This window comes from Littorina saxatilis, linkage group LG13 (assembly GCF_037325665.1).
Source record: "Littorina saxatilis isolate snail1 linkage group LG13, US_GU_Lsax_2.0, whole genome shotgun sequence".
In the NCBI taxonomy this organism is placed as follows: domain Eukaryota; kingdom Metazoa; phylum Mollusca; class Gastropoda; order Littorinimorpha; family Littorinidae; genus Littorina; species Littorina saxatilis.
This window is the reverse complement of record NC_090257.1, coordinates 44,594,650-44,617,136: the sequence shown is the minus strand read 5'-3', so window position 1 is coordinate 44,617,136 and position 22,487 is coordinate 44,594,650. Positions and strand designations below refer to the sequence as shown.

At 40.9% G+C, this 22,487-nt stretch overlaps 1 protein-coding gene across 7 annotated transcripts in view; it reads left to right on the top strand.

The window, feature by feature from the left end:
- The window catches only part of LOC138945826 (dehydrogenase/reductase SDR family member 12-like), a 39,916-nt gene that overhangs the window by 14,437 nt on the left and 2,992 nt on the right, over positions 1 to 22,487 (top strand). For all 7 annotated transcript variants that reach the window (XM_070317334.1, XM_070317333.1, XM_070317332.1 and 4 more), the window contains one exon: positions 18,409 to 18,546. In XM_070317334.1, the coding sequence (XP_070173435.1) occupies positions 18,409 to 18,546 (138 nt within the window). The remainder of the gene's footprint in view (positions 1 to 18,408; positions 18,547 to 22,487) is intronic.

Below are 22,487 nucleotides of genomic sequence, written 5' to 3'. Positions count from 1 at the left end.
CCTAGTTTGTGAGGAATCAATGAGACACCCTTAGTTCTTCACCCTTGGTGGATGGGTCTCTCTTCGGCCTCCTGGCCTCTAAGGCCTCCTGGCCTTCAAGTCCTCCTGGTCTCTGAAGCCTCCTGGTCTCTTAGGCCTCCTGGCCCCCAAGGCCTCCTGGCCTCTAAGGCCTCCAAGGCCTCCTGGCCTCCTAGGCCTCCTGGCCTCTAAGGTCTCCTGGCTTCCAAGGCCTCCTGGCCTCTAAGGCCTCCTGGTCTCCAAGGCCTCCATGGCCTCCAAGGCCTCCTGGCCTCCAAGGCCTCCTGGCCTCTTAGGCCTCCTGGCCTCTAAGGTCTCCTGGCTTCCAAGGCCTCCTGGCCTCTTAGGCCTCCTGGCCTCCGGGCCTCTAAGGCCTCCTGGCCTCTAAGGTCTCCTGGCTTCCAAGGCCTCCCTGGCCTCCTGGCCTCCAAGGAGATAAAGATTTGTAGGGACCTTCAGGTCTCTTCTTTTGCTCTTCAAGCTTTGAAGCAGCAAAACGGGCTCTACCTAAGCAGACTCAGCTTTTTCAGGCTAAGTCCTCCGCTCAGGTTTATCCGGAGAGGTTCTTCCTTTCACAGACGTCTTAGTCTGTGTTTTTTGGGAACAACAGCCGGCATTAGGGCATCCGGGTTTTTTAGCCTCGGCTGGTACAACAGCCATTTCTTCCGTTGGTGGTGGTGGTTGTTGTTTGCTCTTTTGGACTCGGTCCTTGTGGGTCTTTCGCCGATTTAGACTCTGTCTTTCTCTAGCGATCGGACTTGTTCTGGTGTTTCGTCCAAACTTAAGGTTTCTTGAGTTGGCCTCGGAAGTTACATTCAGATTTTACTGAGTTTGCATTGGTTTTAGCAATGCATGGTGAGGGGTCATTCTTGTGGCCTATCACTTTTCTCAGCTTTATTGGCTAACCCTCCCCTTTCGGTGGAGGTCTAGTTAATTTCCTGGTTTCTTGGTGCGGGCTTTCAGCCCAGCATCTTTGATGGCAGGTCTACGGGCGTTCCGGCTCTCAGCCTTAGCTCGTGTAATAGTCTCCTGCCTGGCATGGGCGACTACGGTCTCCGTGTCTCTAGAATTTGTGTCTTCCTCTTCTCCCTCATCCTGCCATGAGGCGAGTCGGGTCGACTTCCGGTGGGGTGGGTTGCCTGTTACGGTCACCCTTCTACCACTTGCACTTTACGGACTCTTGCCTGTTGTGTTCCGTGTCTGATTCTCGGTTCTGAGGTATCAGACGTGTTTGGTTTTTCAGCCAGACTCAGGAATTTTCTGGGCTCGGTCGGCCGCGGAATTTACTTCGGGCCCTTCTTCTTGAGAACTCTCGTTCAGGGAGTCTTAAGGCTGGTTAGCTTCACAGTTTTCTGTTTTTCCTTTCCAGTCTCGTTTCTGTTTTGGGTTTTTGATTTTCTTTCATTTACCTACAAGCAGACTGCTTTGTGATCACTCTGACTTTAGTCTTTTCGGTTAGAGTCACCGGTCACATCAGGCTTTGGCCACCGCGTTCTCCGCTCTGCTGGCGGCTTACACTTTTCGTAGGCCGCTTCTTCCTCTGTTTACCTCCCTCTGTGCTTCTGCATGGACTGGTAGTGGACTTCTGGTGACCGTCTCTTCTGAGTTGTTTCTTTGAGTTTGACTCTGGTTTTTTGTACTCAGACGTCTCTCTCTCTTTCTAGGAAACAGGTCACTCCTCTCTGGAGCTGACCGTTATCTCTCCGGCCTTTCGGGCCTCTCTCCATGCCAAGGTTTTTTCTTTGGCATGATTGTCTTACGGTCCTGGGGAAGGTTGGTGCTTTTCATTTATGATCGGTCAACCTTACGCTTAGTCGTTTCCAGGGTTTTTGGCATTTCCTTCCAATAGTAAGGGGGGGGGGGGGGGCAGCTTGTCTGTCCCTCTACTCGGCTCGGGTTATTCAAGACTTGAGCCCCTTTCTGGGCTGTTTTTTATGGTTCAGGAGATGGGAAGAAGTGCTGAGCACAGCTTACGGGCTCTCTGATGCTGTCTTTCGCATTTTTTGCCTGGGCGGCATTGCGACTGTCATTTAGGTTGGTTCTCGGTCCTCGTTCTGTCTTTTGGCAGTGGGCCAGTTCCTGGCAAGGGTTTTAGAGTGAGCTAGATGTTTTCTTTCTCACCGGCTCTTTCCCTGATGTTTGGCAGTGGGCCAGTTTTTTGGCGAGGGATTCTCTTCCCCTCCGCCTTGGCGTAGCTATCGGCTATCTTTCCCCTAGGTTCAGCCCGAGCTCTTTTTCCAGGGCCTGGGCCTCCTCCTCGGCCGTTTTACGGTCTGGGAGGTTGGATGATGTCCTGCACACAGCTTTCTGGTGCTCGGCTTTTGTCTTTATCAGTTTAATAGGGAGACATTGCTGCCTTGGGCCTCTTCCTTGGCCGTCTTGCGGTCCCACAGAATGAGCGAAGTTTTGAATACAGCTTTTTGGCGATCAGACGATGTATTCATCAGCTTTTGTCTGAGAGACATTGCTTCGCTCTGTAACGATGGATCAAGGTCCCTGCCTGCCTTGGTGGCAGCGGGCCAGTGCTCTTCCAGAAATTGATGGTGAGTTTGAACTTTTTTGATCTTACCCACCGCCTGGTTGGAGTTATCTGCAAATCATGTGATTCGGCGTAAGAATATGTAATTATAATCGAAAATTTTTATCTAAATTTTGATTTGATTAATATACTTACCCGAATCACATGAGTAATTCCCTCCCTCCTGCCCCGCTCGATTTTTTTTTTTCATGTTCTATTAGTCGATTGAAGGGGTATCACGTGACCAGCACCATTGATGACGTAGTGTGCTACATGGGACGTAACCCAGGGTGCCAGTCATGCTGGTGCAGTCACTTTTTTAGTTGGGGTTGCTCCCCTTATACCTAGACGGGGTAGCTTTTATCATAACCTAAGCATCGAAGTGGGTCAATGCAAATCATGTGATTCGGGTAAGTATATTAATCAAATCAAAATTTAGATAAAAATTTTCGAGTTTCTTCATAGTGCATGTAATTGTGCATGATTTTGTGTGTAGGTCTTGGTCATTGTCTGTGAGTGTGTTGCGTTGTGTGTAGGTCTTGGTCATTGTCTGCGAGTGTGTTGCGTTGTGTGTAGGTCTTGGTCATTGTCTGTGAGTGTGTTGCGTTGTGTGTAGGTCTTGGTCATTGTCTGTGAGTGTGTTGCGTTGTGTGTAGGTCTTGGTCATTGTCTGTGAGTGTGTTGCATTGTGTGTAGGTCTTGGTCATTGTCTGTGAGTGTGTTGCGTTGTGTGTAGGTCTTGGTCATTGTCTGTGAGTGTGTTGCATTGTGTGTAGGTCTTGGTCATTGTCTGTGAGTGTGTTGCATTGTGTGTAGGTCTTGGTCATTGTCTGTGAGTGTGTTGCGTTGTGTGTAGGTCTTGGTCATTGTCTGTGAGTGTGTTGCGTTGTGTGTAGGTCTTGGTCATTGTCTGTGAGTGTGTTTTTCAGTTGGCCTGATCTGCGTCAGAGAGAAAGGGAGAATGTACGTTCTGGCTCACCGATTCCGACAGACCCTAAATATTAACGCAAAATAGGCTTCTGGACTAAACTTTTACTAAAATGAAACATGCGACAAAATCAGAAAAATACTGCATAAATCCATACAAAAAAAAATACAGTAAAGTAAGGTTGTTTTGAACCAATGCCGGGTCTGTCGGAATCAGTAACCCAGAACGTACATTCTCCCTTTCTCTTATACAACATTCTTAAGCTCAATACGCTCTCTCATTTACAAACTTTACTTCATATGTTCTTTCACTGTTAGAATTATATCTGATACATGCAATGTGACTGTCTAAACGAATAGTTAACTCTTTACAAGTGATTCTATTTTTACTTTTTCTTCCCGTCCTATTTGAATCCCCTTTTTTAAAAACTGCTTTTTCAGATCTTCTATATCGAGTGGCTTGTTATATTCAGCTCGTGTTTTTGTTTGAATACTTGCTTTCTTACTTTTGTAGTCATCAAAGTCTGTTTGTATCTGTTTGAATTCTTCGTCAGAAACTTTTGAATCTTCAAGTGCTTTACTGATAGACAGTTTTAGGCTAGACAATTTTGATGATGCAAGAGTGGAAATGGATTCGTGTTTTTCAAGCTTTTTCACAATTTTTTTCATTATAGCTGATGCTATAAATGATAAACCACCAACTGCTGCTGCGACACCACCTAGGATTAGAGAAACTGGAGTCCCTACTCCGGTAGCTAACAGAATTGTTCCCGTTACACCTGCAGCTGATGCAAGGATAGTAGAACCAGTGCTGGCATTAGAAAGGCTGTTGTAAGTTGTTGAGTACTTACGTCTAGCGCGAGAATATTTTTCTAATTCATCTTCTAGTTGTTTTTGTATATTACTAATGTGTGCCAGTCTGAATTGTTGACTTTCTGCTGCACTTTCATCAATATTAGGATAAAGCTTCACACTGCTAGTCATCTTTTAATGCAAAATATAAAATATTTATCTTAATTCTCACTGGCCAGTGTTTCTGCTAAGCTTTGAAGCTGTTCATTGCTTAACACCTTATCTGTATAGTAGAAAGCAATCAAATCAAGATAAGTAAGATTAATACTTCTTATTTCTGTTAAATTATTTATATCTGCGTTAACAACAACATTTTGGTTTGACGTCTGTTTTTTTATTGTGTTAGAATCCTTTTGAACAGCAATAAATACTCTGACTTCTTCAACATTTAATGGTCTCCAGTTGAGATTTATTCCTCTCATTAGAACAGTGTTTGTGGTTTCTTCCCTTTTCCTGACAACTATATCAAATATCATAGTTGCATTCTGCCCTATTGGAAGCTTGGGTATAAAATCGACAATGGTGTCAGCGTCCTTTTCAACACTTTGTTTTCTGTGAATGAGATAGTTGTTCTTATGGAAAGGTTTAACTGCAACTTCTCCCCTGCTGTTAATCGCAGGAACAAGGCTAACAATTAGTGGTCCAGCATTGATTGACTTACGGAATGTGTCGTCTTTTCCAACAAGAGTGTATGGACTCACAAGTTCAAACTTCATTTCCCAGTCAATCTTTTTCATAACAGGACTAAGTACCCATTTTTTATTCTGATGTTTCCACATGTAGAATGTGTCATCGACAATTGGATCAGGTACATTAACATCACGGATTTGACCTAGTTTGAGGAATCTTGGTTTCTTTTCATCGTCGATTTCCTTTCTCTTGTAATGACCAGTGTCTGTAAACTCGAATGCATACACTGCACCAACTTCAGCATTGCTCTCAAAGTCGATAGCGTCTGCTAAATCTTTCAACTCTATAGTTGAACATGCAACAGGATAAGCTATTGTAGGTCCACTCGACATTTTAATACTCAATATTTTATGGAACTATTTCCAATGTAATGTTAAACAAACAATCAACTGGTTGTCCACTTTGATTTTTCAGATCAATGTGTAGGAATTCATGACACCCTTCCTCCAAGTCCTTGAACTGAAGTGTCTTAAATGTTGGCACGTGCATTTTACAAAAAGAGGCATCACTCGGTGGAAGAATCCTAAGCAGATCAGAACGCTGATCATTAAACAGATTATAGGATGTGTTAAGCTCTCTCATGTGAACAAACAGTACACTGTTAACATCCATGTCAATGGGACGTGTTCCCTTGTATATTTTTGTAATTCCAAGCATATCAAGGAGTTTGGTTGGAAACTCAATGTTTACTTCTCTAGTTTTGGGCATAGTAAGAGTAGCAATGAGACTTGCATGATTTAAACTCGCTGTAATACCTACTGGAGCAAACAATTCTTTCTCTAAAGTGCAGAAGTCATAGTAACCATCTTCTACAGAATGTGTTTTACCATTAATTCTAACCCAGTTGTTAGCCTTTTTTTTACTGATATTATACCAAGTAACCTTGTACATAATTTCATGCAGTGCAACTTTCATTCTTCCATTTTGATTGTTGATAGGGTTTGCAAGTTTAACTGGCACACTAGTCTTCACATTTGTTAGTGTGATAAACATTTTTTATTCAACAACAAAAATGATTCAGTATAAATTCAACAAAGACGTTAAATACAAAACTGGACCATATTACAATCCAAAGACTATTTCTTTCCATGAGTTGGACTTTGCTGTAACAGAAACAGAATCCATTCGCGTTAAAGTGCCTGACCCATTCCATTCTTACCTAAATCCCCCAATCAAAAATGATAGTGTTCCAAAGATGTGGAACTCTCACCCAATTCAGTTCTATCAGAATCAGTTAAACTTTGCAATATTCTGTGCAACCACAGGATGTGGAGTGTCCTATGCAGACCACATGAATAATTCAAACTTACTGACAAAGTGTGTGTACACATTTCACGTTTACTATCAGTGCAGGAGAATCTTGTCTGAACTTCAGGCACCAATGCCGCATGAAAAGAGCTGGAACCCATTCAACAATAGGATAAACATGAAAGTGTATGAGCGTCTCTGCAATGAATTCAATATAGATTTTAAGACCGACTTTAGGCAAAAGCAAGACAAAAACCATGGCATGGGAACACTATATTTATGGGGTGTCCACAGGAGGTATAATTTTGATTACTGGCCAGGTCATACATCTTTTTCTTCAAATGTGCAGGTACAGTTAGGATCAATAGAACAACAGCACCACAATGCATGGACTACTTTTATATTAGACACCGGCAAAGGTTTCACTGGATCAGGTGTTGAAAGGATCAATGAATCTATCCGAACATATGCGTGGTGCTTGCTAGGCTCGCAGGCACAGACACGATCAAACATAATGAGAACAAGCACAGGGTTTGGTGCACAGAAACAGTTGTTATCAAATTTAGAAGATGTCATAAACTCTGCAGTTGATCTGCCTTCCAGCATCAAAAGGTATCAAGACTCTCTCCGTTATGCAAGATCAAAAGTTGACTTTGCTGTTGGTAACGGCCTTTACATGTTACCTTCTGATCTCCAGCTGCAGATTGGAACAATAACAAATTATAACAATGAAATCATTATTGCTAGTGACACCCAGCCGCTTGGAAAGGGTGAAGAACTGAATTCAGAAATCAGAACGATGTTACAGCCATATCACAATGAACAGAAACAACGCGTGACAAGTGAAGATCACGCTGCAGGTGAAGATCATTCTGTCACTAGTGATGATCAAGCTGTTAGTATTAGTGATGATCATGAATCGCAGAAGACTGCTCTAGTAATTGGTGGAGTGGGTGTAGGCTTACTTTTGCTTTATTCTCGTTAGCAGAACACCTGCAATTAAAACTATTAGAGTCCAGAGATGTTCAGCCATGAAACCAACAACTTTACCTGCAAAAGATAACAGCCAGCTAACAATTGAACCAATGATTCCTGGAAGTGCACCCAAAGCTTTTGCTGCTAGTTTCTTTAATAGTTCTGCAATGTGTTTGAGTTGTTTCTTTACCCATCCCGGATCAGATGGAGGTGAAGGTGGAGGTGGAGGTGGAGGTGGAGGTGTGACAGTGCCACCTGTGAGTGTTAACACTAATGTGCTTATTGCAAATCCTAACGCAGTTAGTATACTAGCTATTGTGATTCCCTGCTCTCTGAAAAGCGTTCTAATTCTTTCAGCAAGAGTTGTGTCTTCGTAAAGGATTCTTTGAATTGTATTTTTTATTCTGCTGACCTGTGTTCTCAGTTGTTCTCTATTGTTACTTAGAACTTCTAACCTTATGGCTTTCTCCTCCTGCAAATCTTTTAAACGCTTAGAAATTCTGTTTTTTACTTCTTGTTCTAGGTTCAAATCATCAGCATCAGCAAGTTTTTGTTTCTCTTTGTTTATATCTTCATCCAGCTGACCTAGTTTTGACAGATTATTTGCTATTTCACCTCTGATGGTTTGTAGTGATTGATTAAGGGCTTCTATTTCTCTCATAGGTAATAGTTCATGTGGAGTCTTCAGTGAAGTTTCCTCAGAAAAAGAAGTCTCTATCTCTTGTATAAGTTGATCAGCCTCATCTGCAAGTTTATTAAGATCTTGCAATGGAACAGATTCTATTTGAGTAGCAGTTGGTAGTCCTAGTTCTGCTTGTTGAAGTAAGGAAACAACATGGGAAGGTGATGACCGTGTGCTAGGCGCAATATCTAATTGCCTAAGTCGATTAGCAGTAAGTTTTTGTTTTAGTGAAACTTTTGATAGAAACTTAGCAGGATTAGATTTATATGTAAGTTGGACTTTTTCTCCTTTATCGCTAGTTGTATATAAATGATTTGCTTCCATTTTGAACTGGTTTGGATCTAAAACATCAGGTTCTTCTCCTAAACTTTTGTAGAAATCTCTAACTTTACCTTCCAGAAGTTCATGTCGTGCCACCTCATAATGCAGTGAATGATGGTAGGGAACCAAAGGGATTGCTTCGCTCATGTCGTCCGCTGGCTCAAATAAATCTTCAAATCCACCTTCTGCCATTTGTAACTTATTTTTTATTTTGAAAATAAAAAAAGATGGCACAATCGTTCGGTTCTGTTCTTGATCCTTACAGAAGGCTGAAAGAACCTCTCGGGGTAAAAGGAATAAGGCAAACAGTTATAGTTACAAATAATCCTTCTACTATTGATCAGAATGAAATACTTACTGTTAGGTTTCCTAATCTAGGTAAGAACGATGTTATTGTACCAGGCACTGTAAGACTATCATTCAAATTAGAATTAGAATCTGGCTCAGATGAAAATAGGACTTTGGCTTATAATGTAGGAAGAGCAATTGTGAGGAAGATTACTGTCAAACTGGAAGGGCGGGAAGTGATGTCATTGAATAATGCAGATGTATTTTTAGTTTATGCAGATAATTGGTTAACTGACAATGAAAAGAAAAACAGAGTGTTTCAAGGGATTCAGTCAGACAATGGGATAAAAGTTAGAATAGGAGCAGGAGATAAAGCTGACAATAACAAAAAAGATAACGCTGTCAATGTTGCTTTTGGAAACAAATTTTGTATTCCACTTGACTTTGAACTCATAAATTCACATCCTCCCTTCTATCAAGGAGCATTGCGTGACAGGCTGTCATACGACCTGACTTTCAATAGTTATGATCGTGTTATGCTTTCACAAGACCCGGAAGCAAAGTATAAGGTGTCTGGAATTTCTTTAGAGTTTGATGTTGTAAACCATCCTGAACTGGCTAGACTTATAGAAAATCAGTACAGTTCTAAGCTGCCTATCTATTATGAAAGAGTGTTGAATCACAGTACACTTTCAAAAAGCCAGGCTGATCCAATCTGGAACATTAACTTGAATACACCAGCTAGGTCAATGAAGGGAATACTTATGTTGTTTGAGGAACCAAAAGATTCATATGAAAGGCAAATAGAAAAGTTTTACAATCCACTAATCAATAGAGTATATTGCACAATTGAAGGGCAGCCAAACCAAATATTTGCATCTGGCATGCTGCCATACCAACACTATGATGAAGCAAGAAAGTACTTTACTGGAGGAAGATTGAAAGACCCAACATCTGATCTTGTGGCTAAAGATCTACATTTACACGGTGTTGGCGTAGAAGATTTCTTGACAAATAAATATGCGTTATGGCTGGATCTCAGAACAACTGACGACAACAAACTGCATGGAAGTGGAAGGCGAATTGAAAACGGATCAGAAGGAATCACAATACAAATTGAAAAGGAAGTAGGGAGTAGTAGTAAATCAGTTAAGATCTACGTGTTTGTTGTGTCAGATGCGCAGTTAAACATCTCTGAAAGCAGATTACAGGATATTGTTTATTGAACGTGTTAAAATGAAGTATCTAGATTTTCTTCCAAAAGATCCACACTGTTCTTTGATTTGTGGGGCAACAGGTTGCGGCAAAACAAGATATGTTTTGGATTTATTACAAACTGTTTACATAAATCACTTTGAACACATAGTCATATTCTGTCCAACCATAAAGCATAACAGAACATACAAGGAGAGAAAATTCATATGGTCTGATCAAAATATATTTATTGTAAATCCTTCTGATCGTCTAAATGTTTGCTTGGAGCATTATTTCGATCTTTTTCAGAACACACCAACACTGTTTATTATTGATGACTGTGCAGCAGAACGTGACATTGTTAGAAAGAAAAGTGCACTAGCAAAGCTTGCATTCAGTGGACGACATGCATTAATATCAGTTTGGATATTAACACAAAAATACAATGCAGTTCTGAAAGACTTTAGAGAGCAACTCAAAACAATAACATTGTTCTATTCAAAGGACCGTGACAGTTTTGAAGAGTGTCTTCGAGAAAATGATGTCATTGAAAACAAACAGGAGAGAGAAAGAATAAAGAATAATCTGAAATCTTCTAAGCACTCGAAACTGGTTTTAAAAACTGATCAACCAGTTCAGTATGTATGTTTGTAGAAATCCTTGCTAAGTTCTTGTCAAGTTCTTACTCAAGTTCTTGTCAAGTTCTTACTCAAGTTCTTGTCAAGTTCTTGTCAAGTTCTTACTAAGTTCTTGTCAAGTTCTTACTCAAGTTCTTGTTAAGTTCCTACCTAAGTTCTTACTCAAGTTCCTACCTAAGTTCTTGTTAAGTTCCTACCTAAGTTCTTACTCAAGTTTAATTACTAGATTTTAATTTTATTCTGCATCAAAATAAAATGAACTGTGATGAATTGCTGATGCAGACTGCTACAGATATTGAAATCTGTGACAGTAGGACTATACCTGATAAAAAAGAAAGATTGTATTCACTTGCTGTTTGTGGAAAAACAAAACACTACCTTGGGCAGCAGTTAACTGTGGAAGAAGTACAACATCTTTCCTCAGAAGATATAGAAAAGTATCATGGACGGTATGAATCAGTGCTTGGTTCTAAGATGGTTAGAAGTATTGGACAGACTGTTATAGGTTTGTACACAAAGATTTTTGGACATTTTACACCTCTCGACTCGGAGGAAGACTTAACACATGATCTAACTCATGACCCTGTTGTTTCCAAGTCCCTCGAATCTCTTGCCTGTGGCCTGTATTATCGATTTGGTGCTTTATTAGTACCATTTGTTGCTGGATTAATTACTTTCAAACACATTAATTTTCAGAATAAAAAAGATGACAGATCAGTTGAAGCAGACAGTGGAGCAGACGAAAATACCAGAAGTGAACACAGTGACAAAGAAACCTGGTAGAGTAGAAGCAGGAAAAAAACTAGCCGAATGGAACAGACAAAAAAAGTTAAATCAAAAGGCAAAGCAGAACATTATGTCTGAAGTTGAGCAGACACCAAACATTCCTGAAGTGACTAAGGTCACACAAACTGATCAAGAATTAAAATCTTCATTTCTATCATACAGAAAAGTAGCTGTAGCAGCTGTTGTTGGAGGAGGTGGATACTTGCTTTACAAACTTTGGCAAGGCAAATATAAAGTGTCAGAAAAACCAAAATCAGAAACACCAAAATCAGAAACACCAAAACCAACAAACAAAGCAGTACAAACAATAAAAAAGCCCACAGTAGTACCTGCAGTGGATTCATTTCATATGGAATAATTTTAATATTTTAATTTTGATAACATAAAAATGAGTTCTGAAAAGACAATAGTTAATCTAGTTTATCACGCTGCAGTGATTGGAGGCTTGAGTGTAGGTTACACAATGCTGGGTAAAAGTCTCCTCAGAATGAAACCAGCCGACTTGGGAAAGTTAGACTTCGAAGACGGTGCTAAACTAATTGGTGTTGTGACAGCTTCCTTTGCAACAAAAGACTTCCTGGTGAAGCAAGGAATTATTCCAGAAAATATAAACATGTAAGACAATAAAATGGCTAGCTTGGTTATGATGGTGGGAGGTGCGATTGTAAATGCGCTTGCATTTTCTGGCAGCAACTATTTGTTTTCTAAACTGCAAAATGGTGAAGAGAGGGAAAGGCACAACAAAGCCATGGAACAACTGGCGAAAGCACAGGATGAATACGAGAAGAAACGAATTGCGCAGTTAGACTTTATGAATGATAAACTCAGGCAGCAAGGACATGCAAACAAAACCTTTGCCAATGTTGATGCAGCCATTCAAGAATACTATCTTGTAACTGGAAAGAAAATGAAGACAAGTGCTCCTCCAAAACTGGGTGACTTTTATCAGCCTTCAGAAGAGCAGAAGGTGGGCGAGATTGTTTTCATTGTTATTGGTATGGCTGTTGTTTACTTTATTGCGCGTGCTGTCAAATCTTAATATTCTGTCATTTAAAAAACCATGAGTGATGCTTTGTTATCTAAAATATATTATTCCCCAAAAGGATACTGGAAAGGAAGAACTGCTATTGACAAGCTCAGTGACGCAGCAGGTGTTTCTCAAGATATAGCAAAGAAATGGTTGTCAAAGCAGGCAGTTTGGCAGATCTATTTACCTGCACCAAGAAAAATTACACGACCACACTTTGTTAACATTAAACCGAATGACACTCATCAAATAGACCTGCTGTATTTACCGCATGACACAGTCAGAAGGAAGAAATATAAGTATGCACTGACTGTAGTTGATGTTGCAACAAGATACAAAGATGCTGAACCGTTGACAGAGAAAAGTGCTATAGCTACAGCTGTTGCCCTGCAAGAAATTTACAGACGTGGACCACTAAAGTATCCCAGAATGATTCAGTGCGATGATGGTAAGGAGTTTAAAGGAGCTGTCAACCAGCTTCTGTTAAAACATCATGTTACAGTGAAGAGAGGTATTCCAGGAAACCACAGGTCACAGGCTATTGTTGAGAGCTTTAACAAACAGTTGGCAGAAAAACTGTTTTCATATCAGTACCATCAGGAATTTTTGGACACAGAAAGTAAATTGCGTAACACTGAATGGGTCAAAAGATTACCATCAGTACTTAGAGCAATGAATCTGGAGGTATTTAAAGCTACAGGGTTAAGACCAGTTGATGCAATCAAACAGAAAACAATACCTGTTGCTCCAAAGTCAACAACACCAGTGGCATTACTACCTTTCAATCAGAAAGTCAGATATTTATATGCACCCGGTGAAGCTGAGGGTGACAGCAGGAAGCGTGCAACGGATCCAATCTGGAGTATTGACATTCATGAAATCAAGAGAGTAGTAGAGACAAATCCACCTATATATTACTTGAGAGAACCAGCACCGCAAAGAGCCTTTGTAAAAGAGGAATTACAATTAGTTCCACGTGGTACAAATGTTAAATGATTTTTTATTTCAGATTTTATAGTGTTAACAAAAATGGAAGCTCTGAGAAAGAATTCTAAGCAACTTCATTTTTTTTAATTTATATTTTTATTTTGAGTTATAAAATCAAACTCACAGCGATGGAAGACTCTGTATTAGAATCTTTATCGACAGTATTTGACACCGTTGAATTACAAGTAACGGATCCTCAAAATGTGCAGTCCAGTGTGCAAGACGCCATTGAACAAATTCCAAACAATTTGTTGATTGAACCTCCAGTAAAAGTGCAGATAGTCAGTTTAATAAAATACAAAACAGTCAGTGATGAGGTGCTAGAAGTTCATGTTTCAACCAGACAACTAGCACTTAATTCTATGGCAGAATTGAATGGAAACTGGGCAGATGAAATGATGAAACGGTTTGAGCAAGCTGCAGAGGATGCAAAGATGAAAGGATCCGGATGGTCAGAAGGTGAAATTCTAAAAATAGAATTGAAGCTAAGTAAATTTGCCCCCATCAGAGGTAGAAGTTACATACCTTTACCTCCTGCTCTTGTCAAAAAACGTGCTGTGCTGAACATAAAGAATGATGATGACAAATGTTTTATGTGGTGTGTTCTGGCAAGACTGTACAGTGTAAAGAAAAATGCAGAAAGAGTGTCTAACTATCATGCATACAGAAATAAACTAAACTTTACTGGTATTGAATTTCCTGTCAGCATTACAAGCATTGACAAATTTGAACAGCAAAACAAACCCATCACCGTAAATGTTTACACGTGGGATGAGGAAGATGAACTGAAACCAGTCAGAATATCAAAGAACTCACCAACGATTGGTGATTGTGATACTAACCATGTTGACATGTTACTAATGACTGATGGTGTAAAATATCATTACACTTTGATTCGTACAATGAGTAGACTGATGGCGAGCACAAGCAATCACCATAGTAAACAAGACTTTTGTAGGCGATGTCTCTTGCGTATTCCATCAATTCATGCAGCACTTATACACAAGCAACATTGTAAGAGCGTTGATGATGCGGTTGTGAAGTTAACAACACCACCGCCAGACAGCAAAGTGTATTTTAAGAATGTATGCAAACTACAGAAAAGTCCTTATGTTGTTTATGCTGACTTTGAATCTATCATTGTGCCATATGAAGGACCTTTACCAAAAGACCTACCTAAAACAGTAACTCTAAGTAATCATCAAGTCTGTTCATATGCATTTATTGTTGTTAGTTCAGATGGTAAACATTCTAAACCGCAATTGTACAGAGGACCTAATGCAGCAAAGAACTTCTTACAGCAAATGAACCAAGTGCGAAATGACTGCTCCAAACAACTGAATCTTTCAGACATTGTTATGAAACCTGAAGACCAAGAACAGTTTAACTCTACCACACAGTGTTGGATATGCGAACAAAGTCTAACACCAAACCCAGACAATCCAATAGTAAGAGATCATGATCATGTAAGTGGGCAGTTCCGAGGAGCAGCACACAGCAAATGTAATCTACAATTAAAGTTTGATCCTAAGACTTGGAAGCTTCCAATCTTCTTCCATAACTTGCGCGGTTATGATTCACATCTGATCATGCAGGCAGTAACTGATGAATACAAAGCAAGATGCATTGCGCAGTCTTCAGAAAAGTACATGGCCTTTACTCTGAATAGTTTATACTTCTACGATTCTGCTCAACATCTGATGGGAACACTTGAGTCTTTATCTTCATCACTAACTGCTTTCCCAATCACATGTAAGTACTTTGACAGTGACTTAGTTAGAAAGGGAGTCTATCCATATGAATACATGGATTCGTGGGAGAGGTTTGATGAAGATGAGTTACCACCAAAGGATGCTTACTTCTCACGGCTGAAGGGTAAAGGTATAAGTGACGAAGACTATGAACACGCTAAGACTGCATGGAATAAATTAGGATGTAATACAATGGGTGATTATCATGATCAATATTTGTTGGCTGATGTTTGTTTACTTGCAGATATATTTGAGAATTACAGAAGAACATGTATGAAGCACTACAATCTAGATCCTTCACATTACATATCTGCACCAGGCATGAGCTGGGATGCATTTCTTAGATTTACAGGAGTAAAGATTGACTTGCTATCAGATCTACCTACACTTCAGATGATTGAAAATGGACTACGTGGAGGAATCAGTATGGCTTCACACAATTACTGCAAAGCCAACAACAAATACTTGGACGACTTTGATCCTATGAAACCTTCTAATTACATCATGTATCTAGATGCAAACAATTTGTATGGTTGGGCAATGTGTCAGACGCTTCCACTTCGGAACTTTAAGATCTATTCAGGACCATTTTCACAATGTGTTGTGCTGGCAATATTAAAAGCAGGCCCAGACAGTCGAAAGGGATGGATACTAGAAGTTGACTTAGACTATCCACTATCACTTCATGATCTACATAATGATTATCCTTTAGCGGCTGAGAGGTTAAAAGTAAACCCAAGAGAACCTCCAAAGCTGGTGCCCAATCTGTTTCACAAAAAGAAGTATGTGTGTCACTACAGACTGTTACAGTTTTACATTAGACATGGATTAATTTTGAAGGCTGTTCATCGTATAATTTTATTTGATCAAGAACAGTTTATGAAACCTTACATCATGAAAAACACAGAACTGAGAACCAAAGCCGCTGATGCATCAGAGAAAGACTTTTTTAAACTGATGAACAACAGTTGCTTTGGTAAGACAATGGAAAACCCACACAAGAGAAAGGATGTTAGACTTGTTACAAGAGAAAATGAGGCCATCAAGCTGACATCCAAACCACAGTATCAAGACTTTAAATACTTTCATGAACAGCTGTATGGTATCTTAATGAAAAAACTTGAAGTCAAGCTTGACAAACCAGTATTCATAGGCTTTACTGTGCTAGAGTTGTCAAAACTGTTGATGCTTGAGTTTTTGTATGATTATTTGAAACCAAGATATCCCAAATCGAGAGTACTTTACACAGACACAGATTCATTCTTACTTGACATTCCAGCGGATGACATTTACAAAGATCTAGAAGCTGAAAGTCCTGCAGTAAAAGGAAAAGATTCTTTTTATGACACTTGCGACTACCCTAAAGAATCACCATTGCACTCAAATGTTAACAAGAAGGTTATTGGAAAGATGAAAGATGAAATGAATGGGAAGATAATTAAGGAGTATGTTGGATTGCGTGCAAAGATGTACAGTGTTGCAAGTGAGAAAGGGGTGGTTAAAAAAGCAAAGGGTGTAAGCAAACAGGTTGTAAAGTCGAGCATATCGCATGATAACTACAAGGAAGCACTGTTTCAGAAGCGAGTGTTTCACCATGACAACCCTAAGATCAGTTCCGCGCTTCATCAGATCAACACAACTATTGTAAACAAGAAATCTTTAGATGCTAATGACACAAAGCGCGTTTATTCATCACCAGAATATTCTTATGCAATTGGGCACTGGAGGACAAACGCGGCTCCAAATAGTCTGAGTGTGTAATAAGAATTTTTGTCAATCGGGAAAACCCGCTATGACAGCTTTGTTTTGACTGCAGCGTTGCTTGCGTTGGGGAAGTGTTTGTGAAAGGGGAGTAGGCTTTGTTGAGTTTCAAAGCAGTCACCAAGTACACTTGTCAAAAGCTTGAATCAAATAAACAAGTTTTAATATTCATGAACCACGTGATACACCAGAACCAATCGTGGTGGAACAATATTACACAAGTCATTTGCATAAAGTGCACTCGGTGGCCGCCTGAAAAGGCAGCCTAAATATTGAAGCGTAGTGAAGCGAAGCGTTGGAACAGAGTGACCCAAGCCGCCTGTTTACCAGCAAGACCTACCGTTCACGCGTGAACGGTACTATTTTTAGAATCCTAGAATTCTTGAGAATTTCGGAGCTGGCTTGTTTCTGGTACAAGCAAAATTGGTAATCACTGAGTTTGTGTAACACAGGAAGTTGTGAAATACGTCACGGCAAAATTGTTACCAAAAACATCATAGATCGTATTGTGCAGGGTCAACTGCAACAAACTCAAACCGAGCCATTCATACCTTCTTGTATTTGAGCGACTTATATACCGACATTTTTAGTTCTTATTTTCAGCACAGGTGTAGGAAAAATCATAAATCAAAATGTTATTTATTTTCTAATTTAACATTGTTTTTACAAATATGACCATGGTCTTTTAAACATACAGTGACATTAAACATTGTTATGTTAAAAAAAAGAAAAAAGAAAGAAAGCTTTTGCGCACAAATCAGAAATACAGGCCAAACCGTGAGTTTCTGTGGCAAAGCGCGACAGAGGAAATTGCACTGGTTTTATTTTTAGATCAGTGGGAAATTTTCAAGAACAGACGCTTGCATTTGGATGTGTCCAATGATAGTAGGTTTGGTTGTGATCAATCAGAATAATGTAGGCAGGGATGTCGTTAGGCGTCGGACATCGGACATATAACGATGAAAATCCCCAAATGTCCGATTCACATTGCCGCATGTCGGTCAGATGTCCTATCCGTTTTAGCCTGAGCGTGGTCATTGTCCGATATGTACTCCATTCCTTCGGACAGCGCGATATTCGTTAATTTTCATTTCAAGATACAAATCTTCTAAAAGACCGAACGCTCTCGTGTTCAGCTGACACTGAAGTTGCCAGTGCCGTATGATCTTTTCTTTTGTTGGGAATTCCCGAACCGTCTGGTGCAGCCACAGAGATCTGCAGCGCACTGATCTAAACTGAATAGTGCATGCTACAGGAGTACGGGAGACAACTCCAACTGACTAAATTTGTCGTCTGCTTTTGTTTTCGATACGAGACGAAGCACTGACGGGAAGAAAAAGTAAAAATAGAATCACTTGTAAAGAGTTAACTATTCGTTTAGACAGTCACATTGCATGTATCAGATATAATTCTAACAGTGAAAGAACATATGAAGTAAAGTTTGTAAATGAGAGAGCGTATTGAGCTTAAGAATGTTGTATAAGAGAAAGGGAGAATGTACGTTCTGGGTTACTGATTCCGACAGACCCGGCATTGGTTCAAAACAACCTTACTTTACTGTATTTTTTTTGTATGGATTTATGCAGTATTTTTCTGATTTTGTCGCATGTTTCATTTTAGTAAAAGTTTAGTCCAGAAGCCTATTTTGCGTTAATATTTAGGGTCTGTCGGAATCGGTGAGCCAGAACGTACATTCTCCCTTTCTCTCTGCGTCACAGAGAATATTGTTGCATTGTGTGTGACAGGTGTACAGTCATCAATCCCAGACTTCCACGCAAAGATGAAGGACCGACTGCGGACGACAGAACAAGGGGCGGACACCATGGTGTGGCTGGCGGTGGCTCCCTGTGTCAAGGATCTGCCCTCCGGACTTTTCTTCCAGGGTCAGTATGCCTCTCACACACCGCTCATCTCTATCTCACAGACCTAGGCTAGTTAGTGTTGTCAGGGATCTGCCTCTCACACATCGCTCATCTCTATCTCACAGACCTAGGCTAGTTAGTGTTGTCAGGGATCTGCCTCTCACACACCACTCATCTGTATCTCACAGACCTAGGCTAGTTAGTGTTGTCAGGGATCTGCCTCTCACACACCGCTCATCTCTATCTCACAGACCTAGGCTAGTTAGTGTTGTCAGGGATCTGCCTCTCACACACCGCTCATCTGTATCTCACAGACCTAGGCTAGTTAGTGTTGTCAGGGATCTGCCTCTCACACACCACTCATCTGTATCTCACAGACCTAGACTAGTTAGTGTTGTCAAGGATCTGCCTCTCACACACCACTCATCTCTATCTCACAGACCTAGACTAGTTAGTATTGTCAAGGATCTGCCTCTCACACACCACTCATCTGTATCTCACAGACCTAGGCTAGTTAGTGTTGTCAGGGATCTGCCTCTCACACACCGCTCATCTCTATCTCACAGACCTAGACTAGTTAGTGTTGTCAGGGATCTGCCTCTCACACACCGCTCATCTCTGTCTCACAGACCTAGACTAGTTAGTGTTGTCAGGACACACCGCTCATCTCTGTCTCACAGACCTAGACTAGTTAGTGTTGTCAGGGATCTGCCTCTCACACACCGCTCATCTGTATCTCACAGACCTAGGCTAGTTAGAGTTGTCAGGGATCTGCCTCTCACACACCGCTCATCTGTATCTCACAGACCTAGGCTAGTTAGTGTTGTCAGGGATCTGCCTCTCACACACCGCTCATCTCTATCTCACAGACCTAGGCTAGTTAGTGTTGTCAGGGATCTGCCTCTCACACACCGCTCATCTCTGTCTCACAAACCTAGGCTAGTTAGTGTTGTCAGGGATCTGCCTCTCACATACCGCTCATCTGTATCTCACAGACCTAGGCTAGTTAGTGTTGTCAATGATCTGCCTCTCACACACCGCTCATCTCTATCTCACAGACCTAGGCTAGTTAGTGTTGTCAAGGATCTGCCTCTCACACACCGCTCATCTCTGTCTCACAGACCTAGGCTAGTTAGTGTTGTCAGGGATCTGCCTCTCACATACCGCTCATCTCTATTTCACAGACCTATCTAGTTGAAATTGAATTCCATGGCTCTCTCTTGTTTTTTTTATAAGTCAGCACTATACCTTTTGTCCTATTTCAACCTGGGTTGAAGTGGCTAGTCAGTGATAAAGTGGCTAGTCAGTGATAAAGTGGCTAGTCAGTCATAAAGTGGCTAGTCAGTCATAAAGTGGCTAGTCAGTCATAAAGTGGCCGTGTGATCCATAATTTGTCACAGAGGTCCCTGCAGCCAGGCTGATGTGGGAAACAGGGGACGTGTCAAGGACAATATACATGTGTGCAAGGACCAGGGAAGGTCATTCATATTTGAGTTGAATTTATCTTGATGTTGAAATGTGTGTACGGTATCAGGATGTTTATGTTGCATCTTTAGTGACTTAATTGTGATGTAGTGAACGCACTTGAATGAAAAAATACATCTGTTGTGTTTTGTTGCAGACCATAAAGCAGTGTCCACACATCTGTTGTGTTTAGTTGCAGACCGTAAAGCAGTGTCCACACATCTGTTGTGTTTAGTTGCAGCCCGTAAAGCAAGCAGTGTCCATACATCTGTTGTGTTTTGTTGCAGACCATAAAGCAGTGTCCACACATCTGTTGTGTTTAGTTGCAGACCGTAAAGCAGTGTCCACACATCTGTTGTGTTTAGTTGCAGCCCGTAAAGCAAGCAGTGTCCACACATCTGTTGTGTTTTGTTGCAGACCGTAAAGCAGTGTCCACACATCTGTTGTGTTTTGTTGCAGCCCGTAAAGCAAGCAGTGTCCACACATCTGTTGTGTTTTGTTGCAGACCGTAAAGCAGTGTCCACACATCTGTTGTGTTTTGTTGCAGCCCGTAAAGCAAGCAGTGTCCACACATCTGTTGTGATTTGTTGCAGACCATAAAGCAGTGTCCACACATCTGTTGTGTTTAGTTGCAGACCGTAAAGCAGTGTCCACACATCTGTTGTGTTTTGTTGCAGACCATAAAGCAGTGTCCATACATCTGTTGTGTTTTGTTGCAGACCATAAAGCAGTGTCCACACATCTGTTGTGTTTTGTTGCAGACCGTAAAGCAGTGTCCACACATCTGTTGTGTTTTGTTGCAGCCCGTAAAGCAAGCAGTGTCCACACATCTGTTGTGATTTGTTGCAGACCATAAAGCAGTGTCCATACATCTGTTGTGTTTTGTTGCAGACCGTAAAGCAGTGTCCACACATCTGTTGTGTTTTGTTGCAGCCCGTAAAGCAGTGTCCACACATCTGTTGTGTTTTGTTGCAGACAATAAAGCAGTGTCCATACATCTGTTGTGATTTGTTGCAGACCATAAAGCAAGCAGTGTCCACACATCTGTTGTGATTTGTTGCAGACAATAAAGCAGTGTCCACACATCTGTTGTGTTTTGTTGCAGACCGTAAAGCAGTGTCCACACATCTGTTGTGTTTTGTTGCAGACCATAAAGCAGTGTCCACACATCTGTTGTGTTTTGTTGCAGACCATAAAGCAGTGTCTACACATCTGTTGTGTTTTGTTGCAGACCGTAAAGCAGTGTCCACACATCTGTTGTGTTTTGTTGCAGACCATAAAGCAGTGTCCACACATCTGTTGTGTTTTGTTGCAGACCATAAAGCAGTGTCCACACATCTGTTGTGTTTTGTTGCAGCCCGTAAAGCAGTGTCCACACATCTGTTGTGTTTTGTTGCAGACCATAAAGCAGTGTCCATACATCTGTTGTGTTTTGTTGCAGACCATAAAGCAAGCAGTGTCCACACATCTGTTGTGATTTGTTGCAGCCCATAAAGCAGTGTCCACACATCTGTTGTGTTTTGTTGCAGACCATAAAGCAGTGTCCACACATCTGTTGTGTTTAGTTGCAGACCATAAAGCAGTGTCCACACATCTGTTGTGTTTAGTTGCAGACCGTAAAGCAGTGTCCACACATCTGTTGTGTTTAGTTGCAGACCGTAAAGCAGTGTCCACACATCTGTTGTGATTTGTTGCAGACCATAAAGCAGTGTCCACACATCTGTTGTGTTTTGTTGCAGACCGTAAAGCAGTGTCCACACATCTGTTGTGTTTTGTTGCAGACAATAAAGCAGTGTCCACACATCTGTTGTGTTTTGTTGCAGACCGTAAAGCAGTGTCCATACATCTGTTGTGTTTTGTTGCAGACCGTAAAGCAGTGTCCACACATCTGTTGTGTTTTGTTGCAGACCGTAAAGCAAGCAGTGTCCACACATCTGTTGTTTTGTTGCAGACCATAAAGCAGTGTCCACACATCTGTTGTGTTTTGTTGCAGACCGTAAAGCAGTGTCCACACATCTGTTGTTTTGTTGCAGACCATAAAGCAGTGTCCACACATCTGTTGTTTTGTTGCAGACCATAAAGCAGTGTCCACACATCTGTTGTGTTTTGTTGCAGACCATAAAGCAGTGTCCACACATCTGTTGTGTTTTGTTGCAGACCGTAAAGCAAGCAGTGTCCACACATCTGTTGTGTTTTGTTGCAGACCATAAAGCAGTGTCCACACATCTGTTGTGTTTTGTTGCAGACCATAAAGCAGTGTCCACACATCTGTTGTGTTTTGTTGCAGACCGTAAAGCAAGCAGTGTCCACACATCTGTTGTGTTTTGTTGCAGCCCGTAAAGCAGTGTCCACACATCTGTTGTGATTTGTTGCAGACCATAAAGCAGTGTCCATACATCTGTTGTGTTTTGTTGCAGACCGTAAAGCAAGCAGTGTCCACACATCTGTTGTGTTTTGTTGCAGCCCGTAAAGCAGTGTCCACACATCTGTTGTGATTT